The following is a 21,946-nucleotide window of genomic DNA, read 5'->3' as shown; positions in this document are numbered from 1 at the left end:
TGGCTTCTGACAAAAAATTTGGGGGATGATGACCTCGATTGTATTGGATCCTGTGTGAATTACATCACAAGAGAGTAAATCTGATTTTGGACTTTAAGGTGCAGAGGGAGGAGTTTGCAGTGGGACACTTTGCCTGTTCTGCTGTGGGCATCTGAAACACACATGATCCACATTTAGAGACCAGTTTGGATTTTCACGAGAGACACAAGAATCTTTTCAATCTGTCTTTTCATTTCCTTTGCAATATCACAGAGATTTCATTAAGAGATACATACTAGTTGTCTCAAACACTGCCTCAAAGAGTTTATAATCTGTTCATAAGTGATGTGGTCACACACACTAACAATAAAAAGGATGACTTACCTCCATCCAGTGTGACCGTCCCTTGCAGAGGGGCAGGCAGAATAAACTATGACCTGCGGATATTTTATCTGTCTCATATTAATTTGTGCTTTCTCATTGGCAGAAGAAAGAGTTTAAAAGCTGAAATATTTTATCAAACAAATTTAAAATGACTTTGCAGTGAAGCAGTGTGCCTGGGGCATGGAGGGGCTTTATGAAGGCTTTTGATTAAGGGGATTCAGGTGATGGGGGAGAACAGTCCACTCTTCTGGCCAGGGCTTGTACAGACACCCTGAGCCCTTCTCACCAAGTGCCCACTGTGCTTGGCAGGTGATGGAGGGAGGTTTCCCTGCAGGAAGGCATGTGCCACCAATCATTCTCTGTGTTGCTCCTCTGGTGATCCATACAGTGGGACAGCCCCCAGACACTGAGCAGCTCCCAGAGCCCTGAGCTCCCTGCTGCCCCTGAGCTCAGAAACTCTGTGGTCTATCAGAATATGCTGATGTGGGTGGCTGCTGGCACTCTCAGGCTGCTATGTGCCTCAGCCTGTGCATGAAGGCATCTCTTCCTTGGCAGCCCCTGGTATATCCAGGAGTCATCTTTGCTACCAAAGTAGTTCCAATTAGTAAGAAGAAATGTAGCCAGGAATGGAAGACATTGCCATTCTGGAAATCTCTTGCCAATTCTGTGATACAGACGTAGAAAATATGAAAACAGTGACACCCTGAGCACCAGTAAACAATTCAACATGTGGTGGGGAAAAAAAAATCCCTGTGTGCAGGAACTGAGTATGCAATGCAAGTTCCTCTCTGGTCCCACAGAGCCCTGTTGCAGAGGTTTAAGCTGTACTGCAAGAGCATATATGCCTTCTGCTAGTGCTCTGTGTTTGTTCTCAGCCACTGTCAGAATTACACAGGAGCCAAACTCTGGTTCCATAAAATGTCTGAAAGCTCAGATCAGGGTTGGAAGTGTGTGTGCCTTCTACTGACAGGCCCTTGCAAGCACAAACCAACTGAAAGTTCATTCAGAGGGACCTTTCATCTGGGGTGTGTGTGTGTTTTTTTTTTTTTAATAGCAGCAAAAGCAGACATTTAATCAGTACAGTTTTTCAGATTCTATTGCTGAAGGTATGCAGACTCTGACACATGAGCCAGCTGGAGAGGTTTTGCTCTGAATATTGAGTTTCTAGGTGATAAAAACGGGGTTGTTGCCAAACACAATGTAAAAATCATTGAGAAAACAGAAAATGGTGCTTAGTTGGAGAAGGAAATGGATCAAAACAGTTCTGAAAAGTCAAGGTTATATATTTATTTAGAAAATGAATTACAGATATAGTCAAACAGGAGTGAACTTTAGAGTGCTTGTCCTTTAACAATCAGCCCCAGTTAGCAAAGTTTTGCTCCCCAGTCACAGTGAGCTGCTCCTTTCAAACTTGCTGCATGATATTCTCATGGTTCAGTCTTAGGTCTGAAACAGTTTTCAGTTTCTCAGCACACTTTTATTCCAGATGTATCTAATCTTCACTTTGAGAGCCGCCGGCAGCCTTCCCAAAAGACAGATCCAGAGTCCAGGCAGACAGCAAGCCTGTGAGTGGCCAGAACTCACCTTCCTAAAAGGGGTGCACCAGCAAAACAATCACAGCTGATGGTCTGAAACTTCCCCACTACCCTCTGCCAGCCTGCCTAGTGATTGCTGAGGTACCAGAGCTTTTCTGCTGGAGTAGGAAGCAGTAGCACTGGGGTGACCACCCGGTTCTCAAACAGTCCAGGTTAACACATCAGGCTCTAGGTAGTAATGCACATGCTTTTCTTATTCCTGAACTTAATTATTGAATTATTATCCTTTTATTCATGCTGTCCAATTAAAATGTGATTTGAATATAAATGTATCTCTCATGTGTGGAAGTGGAGGCTTTCAGCATCTTCAGAATCTGTGGTCCCTGAAATCTCTAAAGACAGAAACATAAGAGCTACTCCAGTTTATGCCAGAAAACGATGAATCTTTTATAAGTATTATTTCTCAAAATGTAATAAAAAAGTGCATCATATCCCTAAGGAATAGAGTTAACTTTATGTGAGAAATTTCTACCCTCTGTCCAAAAAAAGATATTTCCCTACTGACTTTTGTAATATCAGTCCTTCAGATTTAGGGGGCTAATTTATTTCTTGGGGCAGATATCAGTGGTAGGCACATCTCTGGTATGCACAAGAAACCCTCCTGAATTTATGGGCTGGCTGTTACTGGTGGTGGAATGGGAGGCAGCACATGGACTGGTGCAGGAGCAGGGGGCAGGGCATGGCAGCCAAGGACCCCAGGGTTCCCCAGCATCCCGTCATTCCCAAATGATGGGATATCATTTGTGTGCAACTGGAGAAGCAGTGGACTGCTTCTTCAGTGCTCAGACTGCCTGCAAAGCATATTTCAGTGGGAAAGAGGGATGAATTCCACATCTTTTTCCCAGAAGAAGCACATTAGCCCTGGTTATTTCATGCAGTACATATAATTTGGGAGGGAAGGAAAAATTGATATTTTATCCATATTGTGGGCTCAAAAAAGGCGGGAAATCTGTAGTCAGGATAGGGGCTGTCTCTGTATTAGAAATGTACTTACTTGGCAAGGTAGATCAGGATGGCAGGGTGTAAGCCATAATGAAACACTGAGAGTAGCACAAGAGGCAATAAATACCAACACAAAATATCCAGACCACCTCAAGCTGTTCATCATGACAATTTCCCCTTTACCATATAAAGTTTACTTATATTTCTTATTAACCTGAATCTGGGTAAGACAGGGAGTTTTTCAACCTGACTCCAGTTTCTGTTTGAGGGATTCTTTCTGTTAAATACAGATGATTTCAGGGATCAGACCAGTTTAAATTAAATTGCTGGTTCAGAATCACAGCCACAGTGCCATATAGTTAATTAATTAATTAATTAATGTCAGACTGTCAGACATACTGGGCATCTTTGCATCTCCAGTACTTGGGGTTTGAGTTGGGAAAACTGAAACTTGAGGATCTTGGTGCTGGAAATCACAGCTGGTAGGTCAGGGAGAGAGGAATGATGTACTCTGTGTTACAGTCCTCCCAGTCACTGGGAAGTTCTCTCAGCCCCAGACTGCTGATGGTCAAAGGCAGGGCGGCAGAGAAGCAGGCGGGAGCTGATTGCAGCCTGGAAAGGGAGCAGCCCTCCATTACACATCCCTACATCCAGAGGGATGCTGGGGAAGGATGCAGGGTCTCATGAGCCACCTAAGCAGGCATATAATGGCTGTGGAGGCAGTGGGGGAGAGCACCTTTCTCCTTTGGAGACTTTGCAGCCTGTCAGCACCAAGGGGAGGATGCTCAGATGAGGCAGGGGAGGTGAGGAAATGAAGTGGAGGAAGCCTGATAGGAAGGCCTGGCAAGCAGAGCTTGGAAGTCTGCTGGAGCATCTACTTGTAAAATAAATACCAAACTTGTAATACTCAGCCCTTGGCCTTAGCTCTCCATCCTGCTTCTCCAAGATCCCAGAGGAAGTTTCGCATGGCTCCTGGACAGGTCCTCCAGCAGCCCATTTTACCACCCTCAGGATTTCAGGACATTTTATGAGGGTCATTTTAGCAAAACAAAATGACACCTCTGCATACACAGAAGCTGAGGCAGGAGGTCTCAGGAGAGTGAGGGGAGGGATCCAATTGTTTTTCTGGGACCTTGTTTCTCAGATGGTAAACCACAGTCCAAGGCAAAGATCTGCAAGTAGAACCCTACCCACACCTGCAACTTGCCAAGACTGGACAGCAAGTCCATTGTATGTCTTGCTTCTCTGCAATATCAGAAGTGGGGCTGCTAGCTCCACATAAGATAGAGAGGGAAGGAAGGAATTGCCTTTGCTTTGTCCCTTCTTTATGCACATTTTCCTTCACCGCCTCTGCAGAGTGACCCATGCCGCTCACATGGCCTCGCTCATCCATTTTTCACATCTTTCCTTTGATGCTCTGCCTGTATTCACTCACTCCCCATAAAGTTTCATTCTTCCAACTCCCTGCTACAGGCTACACATCTGCAACAAAAACGTCAGGCCAAATGAAGAAAGGTAAGATCAGGAGGCGAGGCTGGCCTCGGCTGCTCCTGGGGGTCCCATTCTTGCCAGGGTTTTCAAGTTCTTCTGGCTCATTAAGCAAACCTGAGTGAGAAGGGCCATGCAGCCACCGCTCTACCTGCTGTCACCAGGGTGCTATCCTTCAAAAGAACACCTCCTCAAGGACAGCACTGTCACTGCTGATGAATTTAACTTAAAAAAAAATCAAGGCTCTAAGAAGACACTGGGAACTATTTTCCCTTTCTTTTGCTCTTAGTAACAAAAAAAGGTGCAGACAACATCAACAATTTTCATCTGGATTTTGAAGAATCCTGTGTTTTTTTCTACCAGTTCCCTGTCTTTTCAATAAGGCACCCAGATGGTGAGAGGGAGAAGAGGGCAGGATACAGCACAGACACTGCTTGCATGCTGCCCAGTCCTTTCCCACCCCAGTGCAGTGACTAAAAATACCAGGACCTACTCTCAGTACTTGAAGAGCAAGCGTGCTGCAGGACCCCTTCTGCCACTCCTGAGCCTGGAGCAGCCAGCAAAGCACCTGTGACAGACACATTGGTGGGTTTCTGCTGCACTGAGACACATTTGCAAAGGTAAAAGGGTGCTTCCTTCCATTGTTTGATTTGGATCCTCTGGCAAATTATTTAATGATGCACTATAGAATTGCTATTGCAGGGTAACCTTCAGCACAGGCTGGAGGCATGCAGGTAGAAAGGCCTGAAACCACCTTCAAAAATAAAGGTGCCATTTTCCAAGATGTGAAAGCCAACCAGCAGAGTGCCACCCATGCCCAGACTGGCTGCTGCACCTCCTTCAGCTCCCATGGGGAAGGCACAAAGTCATCTATAGGAACAGCCTCAGGAGACAAGGATGCCTGGTTTTCTATAGACTGGTGAGACTGGTGACCTGTAACTGCCCAATTCTGATTCTGCTTCCGAGATGGTGTCAGGTCTCACAAGATTTTTTCCCAGCATCAAAACTTTTGTATTGTGTATTCTGCTCTCATTGTCTCAAAAGAGCACAACTGGGTTCTCATATCTCTGTCTTTTACACATTTCCACTACACCTGCAAGCCTTTGCATGCACCTTTTGCTGTTGTGCTCCATCAGGTCTGTTTGAAACAAAGCAACAAAAATCATATGAGGAGTGAAGGAGAGCATGAGTTTGTGAATACATGAACTCTTACTCTGTAGGAAAGTAGAATAAATAAATGAAACAACTTTTTGCCATGCATATCTCAGGTACAAAGTGATGTCACTGAAGGAAAACTGTCATCTCCCACAGTGTCCCTGGCTGACATGATGGCTCCAGGGCAAGGCACACAGTCTATGCAGTGACAGATGCCACTGAATGTTGTTTTGGATGCTGCAACGACTTCCAGTTCTATCAAGGAGGGTTAAATTTCTTCTGTGCTGCAAGGAGATGATGATATGTGGCTACCACTTCCAACAAGAGACTACAGCTCATTAGAAATCCATGTTTTTGCAGTCCTGAACACATTCACCCCTCTTGTATCTGTGTGCACTCTTCATTATAGCACTGCTCCATGTACGGAAAACTCACATGTATCTCTTTGAATAGATCAATCTTCTTGGGAGTGCCTTCAAGAAGAAAATGTGTTTGCATTTCCTTCAGCTTTTCTAAACTGCTTCTGAAAATGTCTAAACCATAAAATAGGTGGCAAAAAAATAAACCACTCAAGGAACTATGGGGGAAAACATATTAATTTATTCAAACAAGAGGTACTGAAATATTTTTCTCACTTTTCCTTGAGAAACAACATGTGACTCAAGGAACTATGGGGGGAAACATTAATTTATTCAAACGAGAGGTACTGAAATATTTTTCTCACTTTTCCTTGAGAAACAACATGTGGCAGTGATTGGGTATGGGTGATGGGAGTGTGAGGAGCCTGGATCCTGCAATCAGCTGTCCTTGTCCCAGGAAAGTTGCTTTGCATGTCTAGTTGTCTTCTGGCCCCTGGAGGAGACTCTGTGGGACATGGGGGAGAAGTGAGACACTGAAAGTATGGTCAGTTCCTAACTTGGGACCTGACAAGGAGCCTGAAACAAACCCAGGAATGTCATCTTTCTTACCCAAGAAGCTTGAGTTTTCAATTTCACAAAGGCAATTCTTTCTTCTACAATGCTAATCAGGAACACAGGACAGCACACAACTGGCCACTGCACATAGGCACGAGCAACCAAGTGCAGGATTCACAAGGGCATTGGAGATATCTAGACATGAGTTTGTTTTTCCAGACTCATTTTATAATCAGAAGAAGGAAGTACACATAGGACATGATAAACTTCACCCTAGTGTCAGGTATAAAATACATAAGTCAAACCTAATTTTCAGAAACAATACACATTTTGGTTTAAGACACCTAAATGTGGATGTCTACAAAGAAGGGACAAACTGGACCTCGTCAGTGGACCCTAGAGCCACTGAAGTCACCACAAATTACATTTATATCTGGACACCTTCAACCATTTATATCTGGGCACATCCCCATGCCTTCAACTGTACTGGCCACATCTGTCCTGACACCATGGGATGTCAGGCATCCAGCACCCATGGAGACACCTGTGTCCAAGTGTTTGAATGTAGGCATTTAGGTGCCTTAATCTGTTACTAGGTCTGGTTGTCTAAAATAGTCATCTAGTGCTACCTTAGATGACTCGAAGCGTGGGAGATATTTTGGCAGATGTGACACAGGGTATCACGTTAAAATGACCAGGGGCTGTTGCCTTGTTCTTTTGAGAATTTTAAAGGTCTTTTAAAAGTTTTCTATGCTTTTTGACATTTGCATATTTTTACTGAATCTTCTCACACTGTTCATGTAAATAATGATTGTTTTACATTCTTCTTTGTGGGTGGAGAGAATTGATGGACTGTTGGTTTGACCAGTGTCGTTGGAGAGGTAGCAATTTCACCCTCCAATCCACTGTTACTTTTGCTATTCTATATATAGTAGAGTCAGAAAATAAAATTCTCTCTTTGGGTTCTTTTCTTTCCCCTTTTACATCTAGCATCTGTGTGTGAGTTATTTCGTGTCGTAGTGTGACAAGGGGCAATTATAATGAGGCGATGATAAACTGGGGTTTGAAATTAGGATTGTAATTGGGATGAATCCCAATTTTGGTTCCCACAGCTAGCACAGGTATTTGTGTTTGGGTTTTTTCTTGAATGAGTGATTTGGGAAAATAGGCCTGTTTACTTATATGCTGTTGGCTAGACAGTCTCAAGAGTTCTATGTAGAAATACTCTTCCTGGGGTCAAAATGAGCAAAAGAGTCCCTCAGAGAAGTAGCTTCTCATTTCAATCCCCAAAGCAATAGGCAAGAAAAGAGAAGTGGTTTGCAAATCACTGTAAAAGAACTTTGTGCCACAGATAAAAATTATCCTGACCTTTCTTTGAGCAATGGTGAAATGGGTGTTCACCATGAGAGGTCATTAGGCAATCACATACAGACATGCAGAGAATATTGGCTCAATGGTTTTATTAGCAAAAATTCCTACTGTCTGCTTCACTAAACTCTTACCTTTCATGTACTCTGCGATGCTGCTTTGGCATTCACGATGAAGAGATGTGTAATGTCTCATGTCCCTGAATACTCCCCAGGAGGAGCAGGCAGGTTTAAAGCTTGGCTTCCAGATCTGACAATGCTTTTCTTTTTGCTCACCTACTCCTCAGACCATCATCTCTGAGTGGTCACAGTCAAAGGGCTGCCCTGCTGTGCACAGAGAAAGAGGGGAAAATAGTCATGTTACTGACTGAAAGGTATCCCCTCCCTCTTGTTTAACAATGTCATATTCCCCCACAAATGTGCTTTCCTGAACATCTGAAGAAAAGACAGACAAGATCACAAGAAGTTTATCTCTTTTCCACGTTCCACATACCACTGTTGGGTATGTAGATCAGTGAGACACTAAGCTCTCTCTGCAGGAGTCAAGAGTTGGAGGCAGCCCTGCAAATGCTGACAGGTCAGAGTCTTTCTGCATCTGGGAGCAATGAGTGTAGGGGAGAGAAGGGCAATCTCCTTCAGTTCCTGAGGAATGGGCACGTTTTCTACTTGACTGTACCCCTGCATGTTCCTTTGGCTTACAGCAGGAATTGCTTGTTCCTTCCCTGTGTGTCATCCTGAGCCTGTCCAGGCATGGGTTTGCATAAGACCTGGTATAAACCAAGTTTAAATGATCATCCTGTGGAATTACCGATGTAAAATTTAATGTGGTATTTTTACCTTCAGTCCTTGCAGTTACTGGAGTGCAGGTTAAAAGCTGCATTTATTGCAGACATTTATTTTTATGAAGAATGGATCGTTGCAGTCCATCAAAAACACTCAGCTTGGGAGGAAATGCAGCGTAGCTCCCTCTGCTCTCAGCTGTGGCTTCCAGCACGGAAATCTGCGTTGCTAACTGTGCAGCACACACACCAACAAGCAGTGCAAGGCGTGGATGGTGCAAAGCACGGGCTCTTACAAACATCCTACAGCTCACCAGCATTGGCCTAGGGAATTTTTTCTCCCCACCCCTGCATCCCATGGGGCAGACTGCTGTGCATAGGGTGCTCCTCAGGATCCTCTGAAGTCATAGCTGCTGGAGGGAATGAGACTTCACCCTTCCTGCAGTGCTTGCCCGGATGTCAAGGTGGGGAGAAGTGTTTCCCTGCTGCCTCCTCTTTGGGACCTGATGGGGCAGTGTGGAAGGCAGGGTTAGAAATTGTATTTCCAAATGACAGTGTTTGAGAGACAAGCCAGGAGAGGTTACCCTGTGCCTGGCCCTGCATTAAGTGATGAGCAGCCATAAATGCAGTTTCCTGCTGTTATTTTTAAACTAAGAATACAAAAGTGATAGACCCAGGTCAGACTGAAGCTGCACCATCATTGGGCATCCAAAAGCTAGCGTATTTGGAAAAGTACAAGGACAGGGCAAACAAACACTGGTTTCCCTCCTATAGGATTCCCCTGAGCTATTTGTACTACAGTGCTTTCCTGAACTGAGGCTGTGCCTTTGTTAGCAGCCTGTAATTTGCTCCTTTGAATTTGACCTTAAATTTCATCAAACTCTCATAACTTGCCTTGAACTCACCAATCTTTCCAGCACTGAGCTATGGGTCAAACCCAGGCTGTGGCAGCAGTCAGAGCTGCCCTAGGAAAGTCATTCCAAGGTGACTTTGCTTGGGGGGGCAGTCAGACAAGCCCCTGTGTCCCTCTGACTTCTTTGGCCGGCTGCAATGTGCCTGCATGCTTTTCCAGCCTGCCCAAGAGCTTCCTCCTGGCTGTCAGGGAAGCTCTTGCTGTGACCCCTCACTGTTGGGCAGAAGCAGTTTTTGTGTGTCTGCTGCCCTTCCCAGCTGCTGGGGAGCACCTTTGCCTCACAGGATCTGCAGCAGCATGACAATAAATGCCACCAAAAGCACTCACATTTCCCCTGCACACAAGGAAGGAGAATCAAGTCACGGCTGGGCTTGTAATAAAATGTAATTGCAACAGCTTGTATACTGAAGTTGACAATGTCTTTGCTGTATCAAATCAGCTGAGATCCTTTTGTGCACAGTTCATCTGGGTCTCGTGTGGCAGCACATGTGGTGAGGAGCTCTAAGAGGTTTTGCCAAAGCACAGCGTCACAAGTATTGGGAATGCAGAAACAGCACAAAAGCCTGTGATAGTTAAAATTTAGCGTGTTTCCCTGAGCACCATGTATTTAATATTTCACCAGTTGCAAAAGAAAGTAACATTTCAGACAAAGGGGTGCTCTGGGTCAGTACCTCTTGTTTTGGGGGTTGATAAATCAGAGTTTCTGAGGTGCCATCAGCTACTTTTACCATCAGAGGAGAATATGATACAGACAGTGCAGTGTGGTGTTCTGTGCAGGTGCACAGCCTCTCTCACAGCCCCATGCCACCAGTGGTCCCTTCTGCAGGAACCACTCCCTTCCTCAAGCAGGGAGCAAACCTGGGCTGGATTTGTCTTCCTCAGCCTCCACCGAGCTCTGCTGCAAAGGTTTATCCTGCCAGGTTTTGTTTAAAGCAGAACAAAATGCAGAGCCTGCAGCACTGGGCTTTCAGTATGTTTTGGTGCCAAATCCAGTGTAATTGTTGCATTTCCTTTCCCTGCTGAACTCCCTGCCTACAGACAGCCTGTAATGTAAGATCCTGGGAATGTTTTGTTTTGGGAGGTGGAAGAGGCACCGAGGGTGTCTGTCAGAAAGCACTACAGGGAGGAAAATGAACACTGCTGAAGACAGAAGGGAAGCAGTGATGTTCAGGATAAACCAGGCCTTTCCATTTAACTCCTGCTGTGGCAAGCCTGATGATTTTAACCCTGAAAGGACACTCTCTGCAGTCACATGAGACTTTTCTTTGGTAAAAATCAAAGCCCCATAGCAGGCTTTCATGGGGTTCCCAAGCTGGCTGAGCATGCCTGGAGAGTGAGTGGGACAATACGGCAAATTGGGCTCCGCAGGTTTGCTCTGCTCCAATGTTTGACACTCAGTATTTGCTTGAGAGTTTTAGGCAAGTGGGGTTGAAGACTGGAAATGTTCTAATCAATCTAGAAGTCCCACCCCATATAATGGATCTGTCTGAACAGAGCAGATACCCCTAGCATTATTGAAAACACACAGGTTTTAAGATACTGCAAATAAATGCATTTACTGAAGGGTAGGGTTAGGAGCCCTCTATTTTTTTTTTTTATCACACAGGAGATTGTGTAAACTACAGACTGGATAATACCATAAAGGTGGTTTCTTTTTGGTTAGTCACGCTTACAGAGTTTGAACTAGGCATAATATACTTACCTTTGAAACAAAGAAGCCTCCTGCTGAAGATACTTGTCACCAGAGACCCCTAGCAAGTGGTACCCTTCCCACTATGTGAGTGAGCAATCCTGATTTCATTTCCAGCAACATCAGCTCTAATCACACTGGGTTCTGAAACTGTGAAATTTGAAGTGCTCTGAGAAATTTGTAGGCTTTATAATTTATAGATTTTGTAAGAAATTGTAGTTGTTTGTAGTAATAAACAAACCTTTATTTGCTTTATGTAGAGAATGCTCTTGAACTACATCTTTAGGTTTTCTCTGAAGCTAAGAGAGCTCTGAGCCTGCTCTGTGAAAAAATGCCCAGAAAACAGGGAGTCTTCCATTATCACTGGCCTGAGGGAGCACAATTTTGACAACATTAGCCATTGCAAGGTTTATCATAAAAGTATGAGAATTGCTTGGACCTTGTCTCTAGCAATGCACACAGGCAGGACTGGGAATACTATTCTGCCCATATGCAGGAAATCAAATGTCTGGACAAAACAACATTTGGAAACATATTGCTACAGCTTTTTTTTTTTTTTAATTAACCTTTGTTCGTGGGCAACCCTTACTAGAAGCTGTGAAGGATGCCATATATTTCCTCGGTATTGTGTGTATAGCTGTATATTTGTTTTCTTTATTAAAATCTGGGCAGAGGAAAATGGACCCGATTCCACTCCATTACCCCTGCTCAACTTCAGCAGCTGCATGGGGTTGTGGTGAAGTAACTGTGCTAACGGAATACATCCAAAAGCCCACTACTAACATGCATGGTAACAGATGTTATAAAATTGCAGAGAGGAAACATTTGGCAATTACTCTCTAACACGGCTACTTTGTGCTGGCAGCCTCATGCCCAGCCCAGCCTCCCCACCCAGGAGTGCTGTGGATGAAGAGAAGTCCACCTTGGTATTGGTAGTACTTCTGAGGTGAGGCAAGATTTGCAGAACCATGGAATTTGTGAAAAAAATCAGGTTGGCAGGGACTTTAGAAGGTCATCTACTCCAAAGCCCCTCTGACTGATGGCTGCAAGATCAAGCCTTCATCACACTTTACTGCAGGATGCAAGGTTGAGGTGGTATCCCCAAGGTTGTGGGATTCACCTGTTGGACATCTGCAATAGAAGCCTCACCACCTAAGTAACTCCCTCTATGGTACTCATGGCGAGGAGAGAGGAAGAGGAAATATAAGTGTTTTGTGGTCAGGTGAAGATAAGGCTTTGGTCAGGTGAATCCCACCCAGGGTCATACATCTGTGGTGTGTTTCTTCTGCTTTGTGAGCAGCGGTAGGAGGGAAAATGACAGCATAGAGAGAACCGCCTTGGAATTAAAAAAAACCTAAAATGAAAATTAAATAAAGAGTTGGTTTGCTTTTCTTTATTTATTTATTTTGTCTCCCTAGGGCAGATGAGCCACCCACCGTGCCTGGACCCAAGCCTGGCTGCTGGGGAGATGCAGTCCCCCAGGATGGCAGGGAAGAAGCGAGGGCGACCCCCGCTCCAGCCAGCGCCCATCAAAATGGCTGTTCACAACCTCTGCCCAGCACCAGCCACTGCTCTGCCAGTCATGAAGATCCCAAAGAAGAGAGGGAGAAAACCTGGGCACAAGGTAGATGCATGACTTTCACATTCCTTGTCCACCTCCTGTTGGTCTTCATACATTTTCTTCTAGAATTTCAGCTGAAACACCGGAACAGAGGAAAAGTTGTGCAAGTCTGGGGCAGAGCAATGCAAAGAATAAAAAAACAAAAGATAAGATGATTTCTCTTCCACCTTAGGTAATGAAAAAAAATTACAGAATCATAAAGTATTCTAAGTTGAAGGGACCCATCAGGATCATTAAGTCCAGCTCCTGGTCCTACACAAGACATCACAAGAACCCCACTATGTATATTTTACCCAAGGCTAAAGTTATTTTAATTTGGTCTATTTGAAAATGTTTTCCACAGTGTTGTGTGGGAAGGCTGCACACCTTCAGGGAAGGGTTTCTCATTTGTCACTTTCCTCTCTCTCACTAACAGTGATTAGAAATTAAACAAACTGAACAGAGAAGGAAAGGAATAGAAGAGAGTGGAAATAAGGGGGGGGGGGGGGAGGGGGAAGCTACTTTGCAAAGGAAAAAAAGAAAAGAGGGGCATTTGAAGAAAAGAATTGTATTTCACTTTATTAGTCTGCTCACTGCCCAGCTCTCTGTGCAACCCTGGGGCAAAGGCAGAACTAAAGAAAGGCAGGAACCCTTAGTGCCTCAAGCCCTTCTGATGCTGCTGCTGGGCTGAGTCTCTCCCACCACACCACTTGCCGTGGGCTCGGCACCAGTGGGAGCAGTGCCATGGTGGTACCCTATGCCAGGCAAAAATGGGACTGTGATGCTGTGGGAAGGAGAGTTTGTTCTGGGGAGTGAAACTGGGCTACAGCTTAGTAAGGGGTCTTGTGTTCAGCAGATTGCTCTGTTAATCTCTTCATCTCTGTCCCCAGCCAGCTTGGGGCACAGTACACGTTTGCCATGCCTGTTCCTTGTTTTGAATGGGCACTGGTACAGACATTCAGACTGTCACACAAGGAGGGCAAATTGCTGACTGTTGGAAAATCAGAGCTGCTCGAGTTTGTGGTTTCAAGACAGAAAAATGAATAAAATAATCAGGGTATGCACAAGGCTGACCCAGCCTTCCCTGGAGAAGGTCTTGTCTGGGGTGTTGCCTGGCTTTTCCATGGGTCTCTCCTGGTTCATAGGGGGCAACAACATCTCATGCATGGTGTTGCTGGCTGAGCTCTGGACACAGGCACCAATTGTTTGATTGCTATGATCCTTGGATTTGAGCTGAATCTAGAGCAGGCTACCCTCATCTTTACCTTTCCCTCATTTTCACCTCCTGCCAGACCTTCTTCCTCCCATCCCCTAACTTCTGTCTAACAGTAGTCCAAAACAGAATTCCAAGCTAAGACTGGGGCAAATATTCAAGTGTTTTGTAAAGTGTGGGATATAGAAATACTTTTTATTTTTTCACTTCCATATCAGGATAGAGCTCCAGGATGAAAACATCTGAATTGCTTTACTTGAGTTATTTCTTATTTCAAGTTTATTATTTACTATATTTATCTATTTCAATTTAGTTATTATCAGCAAAGCTGGATGACTTGTAGACTCTTCAGATCAAAACCATCCAGTCTGGACAATAATACTTTGGAGATGTGCTGAAATTGGTTCTTTGAGGTTTGAGATTAAATTATTTTCCAAATACCACAATGACTATATATGCAGGGTTTTTCAGACCCTGTCCCTTCTGTCCCTGCTTGTCTTGGTGATCCCCACTTCTTGCTCATGCATTTACATTTGATTTGTAATTTGACCAAAAGAACAATGCTGGGGAATATGTTCCATTCGCCTCCAAATTCCCCTTCTACCTGGAAAAATCTTTCACTAATCACCACACATACATAAATGGGAGAAGTGGTAGACCTAACTTCCTGGAAATGCTGCAGTAACACTGTGCTTTGGCCCTATGTGGCCGAGCATTTGATTGCTGTGTCCCCCACTTCTTCCGAAGGGACACGTTATCCCTGGCTGGGTACCACACACTCCTCCTCTCTGTCCCCAGGCACGTAGCGAGGTGGCAATAGCATCCTTCCATCGGCAGTGAATCTGGGATGAGGTTCTTTCTTGGCAAGTGTGGCACATTAAAAGGCATCCTTTTGTAAGCAATGGCTTAGGTGGATGGAGCAGACACTGATGAGCTGCAGCACCCATGGCATCTGGCCTGGTTGATTTGCGCTGTAGAACTTGAACATCGAAGCAACATTTTCCCTGAGGTGCCTTTGTACGCTGTGTGCTCAGCTGAAGTGAGCCACTCTCCATCCAAAGCACTTCCCCAGTGTGAGTCAAAAATTACAGTTTTTGATGGGGAACTCTAGCTTGATTTAATTAGCTTGGTAATTGTATGACTTTCAGATACCACAAGACTTAAATGCATTTAAAAAAATTACTCCCTGCCCAAATGGCAGACAACCAAATTCTTTATAGCAGCCAGAGAACTGAATTGTTACAGAACAGATGGAAAAATACTTCTGAATTTTTAAAAAACTAGGAATTTACAGCCTAGGTTTAAATTTATTTTGACCAAGATCTGAATTACAGACATTTTCAATCACATGCTCTTTATAGGCAGGTGACCCTTTGCCTGTTTTCATTGATATTAAAGCAAATATCTGTGTCTTCCTGAAATGACATTTCATCACACTTCATCACCAAGAAAAGTCTTTTCCTTGCTATCCTGTTTATTTTCTCACAGCTTTGGCTATAAAATTTCATCAGCTGTTTTTCCAAAAACTGTTTTGTACCTTATGTGGAGATATTTGCCATAAAATGTTACATTTCCCCAAAATGCAATATCCTTTCTGATTGTCTAAATCTCTGGGAAAAAGCCTATTCTGGCAGCCTGGGGGGGGGGTTTGAGTTGATAGCTGGGTTTTATTTCTCTGGCTGTGAGTGAGAGCAGCCCTGAAGAGCTGCCTGGAAAGCCTGTACAAGGGAAGGGTTTGTTAGCACCCTGCAGGGATTTGCCCTGTTAGAGGACATCGGAGGGACACGTGCATGGGGCAGGGTTGCTGTTGAGGTAGGACAGAAATAAAGAGATTGGACTTAGAAGGTTGTGAGAGTAAAACTCCAATTTATTCAAAATTTATTGCCCTTTTATATAGAGCTTTTTGAGGACTAACTTTATTGGTTTTGAAGTGAAAACAACCTACACCATTGGTGCGAAGTGCTTGATGCACAGTGATAGAACTTAACTATAAACAATGTGAAAAAGAAGAGAGATAAAGAATTATTTACATTCTTCTCCAGCTCTTTTCCAGGCTTTTGCCTGGCTAGAAATTCTCAGTTTCTTTCTTTGACTGAATCTGAGACCCACAGGGCAGCACTGCAGAACAGACCATCATGTCCCTCCCAGAGGGCAACAAAGCCATGCCACCCTTTGAGCAGCTTAGGGCAATTTGTCCCTCCGTGCAACCAGTGCAGCTCCCACCTGGGGAGGTGGCCCCAGCCCAGATCAGGTGGGGTGAGCAGCGAGAGTCACACGTGTGGAGTGACAGTTTCCATTATGGGCCATAGGTTACCCTGCTGCCCTAGAAGTCAATATTAATGATGATAAACAAGCAATTAGGCTTTGGACACATTGGGAATGAGATTGCACAGACAACCTTAATGTGTCCTGTTTATTCACCTGTCCTATGATACAGCCTTGGATTTCAAGGTTGTATATGCTCCTGTCAAGGTTACCTGCCTCATTCACTGTGAAACGCTGGTGGGATGTAGGAGGCTGTGTGCAGGCTGGCTTGCCTCATTTGCTGTGCAGAAGAAAGTTATTGCACAACACAAGAAGAAAAGGTGGGAAAGACCTTGGACTGCGTTTGCCTTTGCCGGCTGACCTCCCCTCTCTCCCTCAGTGACTGGGCTTGTGTTATCCTGAGTCTCTTCACTCACAGCCAAATGCACAGAGCCACAGACCCCAAGACATGTGCTCAGAAGCTCTGTGCTTCCCTGGTGTATGTTTAATGGCAACCTTCTGATCAGCCATCAAAATTCCACATGGCAGGACCAGGCTGGCTCAGACACTCACCTTAGTGCACACTTGCAGGGGCTGGAGATGGTTCTCTCTCTGGCAGCAAAAGCTCTCATTGCCAGGAGGTGCCCCTGCCCTCCTGTCTGGAAGAACCAAAGGTCCATGAGGATGGGGTGAATCCCAGCCTTTTCAAGCAATTGTTTTTTCAGGACAAGGGACACTGGTACAAGGGAAGGGAGTGATAAAAATGAGAACCTGCATCTAAGTGGTTTAAGAAAACTGCAGGGAAAGATTGTATTGTGGTTCATCGTGTTACTTTCCTGTGTATTTTATTATACAGGCTTGCAAATATCTTCAGAAAGAAAAAAAGTTGCCTGGCAAATGTTCTTCAGCCTCTTTCATTTTTCTGGTGGGGGATGACATAAACACCAGTTAGATGAATACTGGCTTCTCTGAGGAGGTGTGCAGACTGTAATAAAAACTCCAGGACTTAGCAGAGTCCTCCCCATCCCCAGCCACAAACTTGTAGCCAGCATCAATGGTACAAAAGCCCGTTCTCTCTCCATCTAATGCATGGTGACTTTGATAAAGTAGACACACTTATTTCCTACCCAAAATCCCTGATCAGCTTTCTCTGATCTCAATTCCATTGTAGAAAGTCCATAAGAGTGGGAGGTTGGTTGTAGATCTTGTTTTAGAGCAACCACTTTTACATCTCATGCTGCGCATATTAAAATTCACGACATTTGATATTCAAAAACTGATTCCAATGCCTTACCACAAGGATTTCCCAATGTGTTCTGACACATTTCCTCTGTCTCTTTTTTTCTTTCTCTTTTCTCTCTTCTTCACTGCTTTTTTTGATTCCCACACATATGTGCTTTCTACTGGCAAGCTCTCAGTCAGTCAGCTGGTTAGTTGAGTTGGCTTTTCGATAGAGAAGACTCAGTCCAAGAAAAGACATCTTTAAATTGAATACTTTAAGATTTACCCTTCATTATATTCAGGGACTACTCAAGGTTTCAGTGGCCAGGAGGTAGCTAAGCTGTTGTTTGTTTAGTGTACTGTCCCTTGTACTAATCAGGCACTGTTTCATTTTGATCTAACAAAGGCCAGTTCTCTACTACCCCTAATAAAATTACATTTATCTGTACCCAGAGACTGTAAAGCACATTTTATTGCAATTAATTTTGCAGTAAATTGTTCACTAAAAACAGGGGGGGTTCCACAAACAAAGAAAGAGGCTTCCTCACTACAGAGTTTATACAAGCCTTGCCCTCTGTTTATTCACTCTTGAGAATAAGTCTGCCTGGGCCTCCAAGATCCAGGAGGGGAAAATGTCTGATGATGTTGGTGAGGCACTGCACAGTGTTGGTGGGGCAGCACACACTCATGAGGCTCAGGGGCTGAAGATGGGACTTTTGCGGCTCTGTTTGGGACCCCAGGAATGTGAGCCAGTAAGGATATTAAGGAGACAACATGCAAATGAAGCAGAATGTGTCAGGTGTACTGTCTCAAAAACAATATCTATATAGAGAAATATCTAAATAGAGAAATGTAAGAGTGCGAGCACATAAGCATTTCTAGAACCTGTAGAGAAGGACAACAAAGCCAGTGAAGAGTCTGCAGGACTCTTATGAGGAGCAGTTGAGGGAGCTGCTCTTGTTTAGCCTGGAGGTTTGGGGGAAACCTCTTCAATCTCTACAGCCACCTGACAGGAAGGTGTAACCCAGTGGGGTTAGTCTCTTCTCCCTGACAACCAGCAACAGGGAAAAAGGGAAGTGGACTCAAGTTGTGCTAGGGGAGGTATAGATGCTATATTTGGAAAGGGACCTAGGGGTCCTAGTCAGTGGCAAGTGGAATGTGAGCCAGCAGTGCCCTGGCAGCCAGGAGGGCCAGTGGTGTCCTCGGGGGCACCAGGCACAGCATTGCCAGCTGGGAAAGGGGGATTGTCCTGCTCTGCTCTGCACTGGGGTGGACTCTACTCGAGTGCTGGGGGCAGTTTTGGGGTCCACAATATAGAAAGACATTAAACTATTTGAGACCATCTAAAGGAGGACAATGAAGATGATGAAGGGCCTTGAGGTGAAGCTGTATGAGGAGCAGCTGAGGTCACTTGGTCTGTTCAGCCTGGAGGAAACTAAGAGAAGACCTCATTGAAGTCTGCAACTTCCTCATGAGGGGAAAAGGAGGGGAGAATACTGATCTCTTCTCTGTGGTGAGCAGCAACAGGACCTGAGGGAATAGCCTGAAGTTGTGTCAGAGAAGAGTTAGGTTTGATATTAGGAAAAGGTTCTTCACCCAGAGGGTGATTGGGCACTGGAACAGGCTCCCCAGGGAAGCTGCCACAGCACCAAGCCTGACAGAGTTCAAAAGGATTTGGACAATGCTCTCAGGCACAGGGTGTGACTCTTGGGGATGGTCCTGTGCAGGGCCTTGGTGTGACTCTCGGGGATGGTCCTGTTCAGGGCCTTGATGATCCTTGTGGGTCCTTCCAACTCAGCATAGTCAGTGATTCTGTGAAAACAAACTGACAACACTTTGTTGCTGGTCATTCTTGATCCCAGTCTGAAGGCAGTACAACTCTACAAAAACAGGACAACGAAGGCAAGTGAGAAATGGCATTAATCAGGGGCCAGCTCAGGGTCCCTCATGCTCTACAACTGCCGTACAGCAGGAGGCCAAATACACAGCTTGTCTCAGAAGCACTTACTGATTTTTTTTTCCCTCTTTCAGACTGAAAACAAAAGGGATAGGTAAAAACTCACTGCCTCAGGGGAGGTAAAAAGTCACTTAGATGTCCCTAAGTCTTACATACTTCCCTTCCCTTTCCCCAGCTTTCTATTTTTACCAGTATGCTGAAATAGTGACAATTATTTTAGACATTTGTAGTTCATAGTCATGGACAACAAAAATCTTAATCCAAAACAACTACTCTCCATCAGGGATTGCTCAAGGTTTGGTTTGTAGGCAGTTGGTCTGACTTCATTTCTACCTAAAATATACTTTGTACATTGTCCACTGAAAAACAACAAAAGGAAATAAATACCTGTCAGAAGAGCATTTTGGTGTAGGGTATGTAAATATATAAACCAGCAAGCTGTGTGCTTGGCTTTCTGCTTTCCCCCTACTTCTCTTCTTAGCAAAAGGAAAGCAAGAATGGTACCTTCAGGTCACATCCATCACATTGGTTCTTTTTAAATATGAGGACCTGATCATCATTTGACTGGTGAGGTGTTGCCAGGTACCGGCAGCATAAAGACATTCTGATATTGCACCATAAATTCACATCATGCTTCTCTTCTCCAAGCTGGGCTGCAGGTCGCAAGGATCACTGGGTGCAACAGTGCAGCAGTTTGTATTTACTAGCTGGTAATAATACAACCTGGACCACAGTGTGAGCTTATTTACATGGGTGTCAGCTCAGAGTAGCCTCTTGGTGCCACTGGATTTATACAAGATTTACAGCCCTGCAACCAAGAGCAGAATTTGGCCCTAAATTATGATGCAGTTAAAGACCCCATGCTTCTGAGTTGTGAAGCATTGTTTACACCCACATGAAATGGGTCGTAAAATGCCATTGCACTGATTTGTTGGAGTGTTAGGCTCAATTTGCTCAGGTGTAAATAACTACCCAGTGGGTGGCATAATATTTGCATCCTGTAGCTTAAGGCGTTGCTGTCTGCAGCAAATCAGTCAGGCTTCAGGCTCCAGTATCCTCCTGGGACCAGGATGGATCTTCTGGCCTGGAGAAAGTGATGCAATAGCAGATTGCTAATGAGGGGGAGTTCATGGGGTGTGACATACATAGAATAAAATTGGAATATCTTGTGTATACTTTCATTATTTTTTGCAGCTGAAATCTCGTGTCCTGATGACTCCTTTAGCAATCTCTCCACCGAGAAGCACGCCAGAGCCGGATATTAGCTCAATCCCCCAGGATGCAGCTACGGTACCCGACTCGGACACCCCACAGGCTCTCACAGGTACTCAGCCTCAAGTGCTCCTGGACCAAAGGGTGAGCAGGAGCCACAGGCTGACAGCCAGATGTCACAGCCAGATGCTGGGCTTTCCAGAAATGGGGGAGCTCGTGGAAATGGGGTGTCCCCAGATAGTCTAGCAACCAGTGACAAGGAGCAGAGTTATCCTGCTAGACTGTATTTTGACTGCCATGTGTTGAGTTTAGTGGAGATGTCAGTCCCGTTGCTCTTGAAATGTGAACATCAAAACCCCATGAATGCTCCATTTTATACCTAACATTTTCACCCCATCTAATATGTTGCAATGACCAACCTAAATCCCTGTGTGAACATGAAGCATCTGTTACAGCTGGGGGGGAGAAGAACGGAGTAGCCATGGTCTGACTGTAGGCAGGGCTACCAGCACAAAAACCCCAATGCCTTATCACAGCAGCAGGCATGGTCATTTCCAAATGTAGTCAGAAAACACAGGCTTACTCCTTCTTTTTGTTTATATTACCAGAAGTAACATAGGTCAAGGCTTTTAGACTGATGTAAATGAGAAGAAAATCAACAAGACAGCTGATTTACCCTGAGATTTCAGCAGAGAAATGGATTAGATAACATTAGAATCTAAACACAACACATAAATCCCATTATTTCTTAGCTGGGATGCACAGAGGAGAAGTTTTCCATCTGCTCTGGTGGCAGAATGATACTAAACCCAGCAACAATGACAATAATATATTTTATTCTTGTTTATCCCTTCACACACAAAGTCTGCAAAGCACTTGGCAAACACCAGCTGAGTGGATGGAAGTGCCCTGAGAGGTTGTGCCCAAGGCTGCTTTTGGAGTGGGACAGGGAGGCACAGCCCACCAGCCCTGCCAGATCACCCCTGCAAAAGTAGGGGCTGCATGGGTCATTTCAGACAGTGCCCCACACCTCTGTCTGCCCATCCTCATGCCACTGGCACCTTTCCTCCCAGCACCCTCCCAACAGTGCAGGTTCCCACCAGAGAGGGGCTGGCAGGAGGTGAAGGGAAGCTCAAGCCAGCTTTTAGCTCCCTCTCTGCTTCAGAAGGACTGTAGGGACCCTGCAGTGGGGGACTCAGCAAGCTGCAGAGTGCCTCCCATAGCTGAGCCCCGACAAAACCAGTGGATTGTCAGGCAGAAGCCGCATTCTGCAGATTTGTCAAGGTGTGGCAC

General features: G+C 44.9%; 1 protein-coding gene across 1 annotated transcript in view; it reads left to right on the top strand.

Annotated features, from left to right (window-relative positions):
- Window positions 1-21,946, top strand: part of SCML4 (Scm polycomb group protein like 4) — a 78,218-nt gene that overhangs the window by 22,622 nt on the left and 33,650 nt on the right. The window contains exons 3-4 of the mRNA XM_085574993.1: window positions 12,625-12,830; window positions 20,636-20,765. Of these exons, the coding sequence (XP_085431119.1) occupies window positions 12,630-12,830; window positions 20,636-20,765 (331 nt within the window). The 5' untranslated portion in view covers window positions 12,625-12,629. The remainder of the gene's footprint in view (window positions 1-12,624; window positions 12,831-20,635; window positions 20,766-21,946) is intronic.

Source organism: Lonchura striata, chromosome 3 (genome assembly GCF_050655825.1).
Source record: "Lonchura striata isolate lonStrDom1 chromosome 3, ASM5065582v1, whole genome shotgun sequence".
Classification (NCBI taxonomy): domain Eukaryota; kingdom Metazoa; phylum Chordata; class Aves; order Passeriformes; family Estrildidae; genus Lonchura; species Lonchura striata.
Note: the sequence above shows the minus strand (reverse complement) of the source record. Positions and strands in the feature narration are given on the sequence as shown.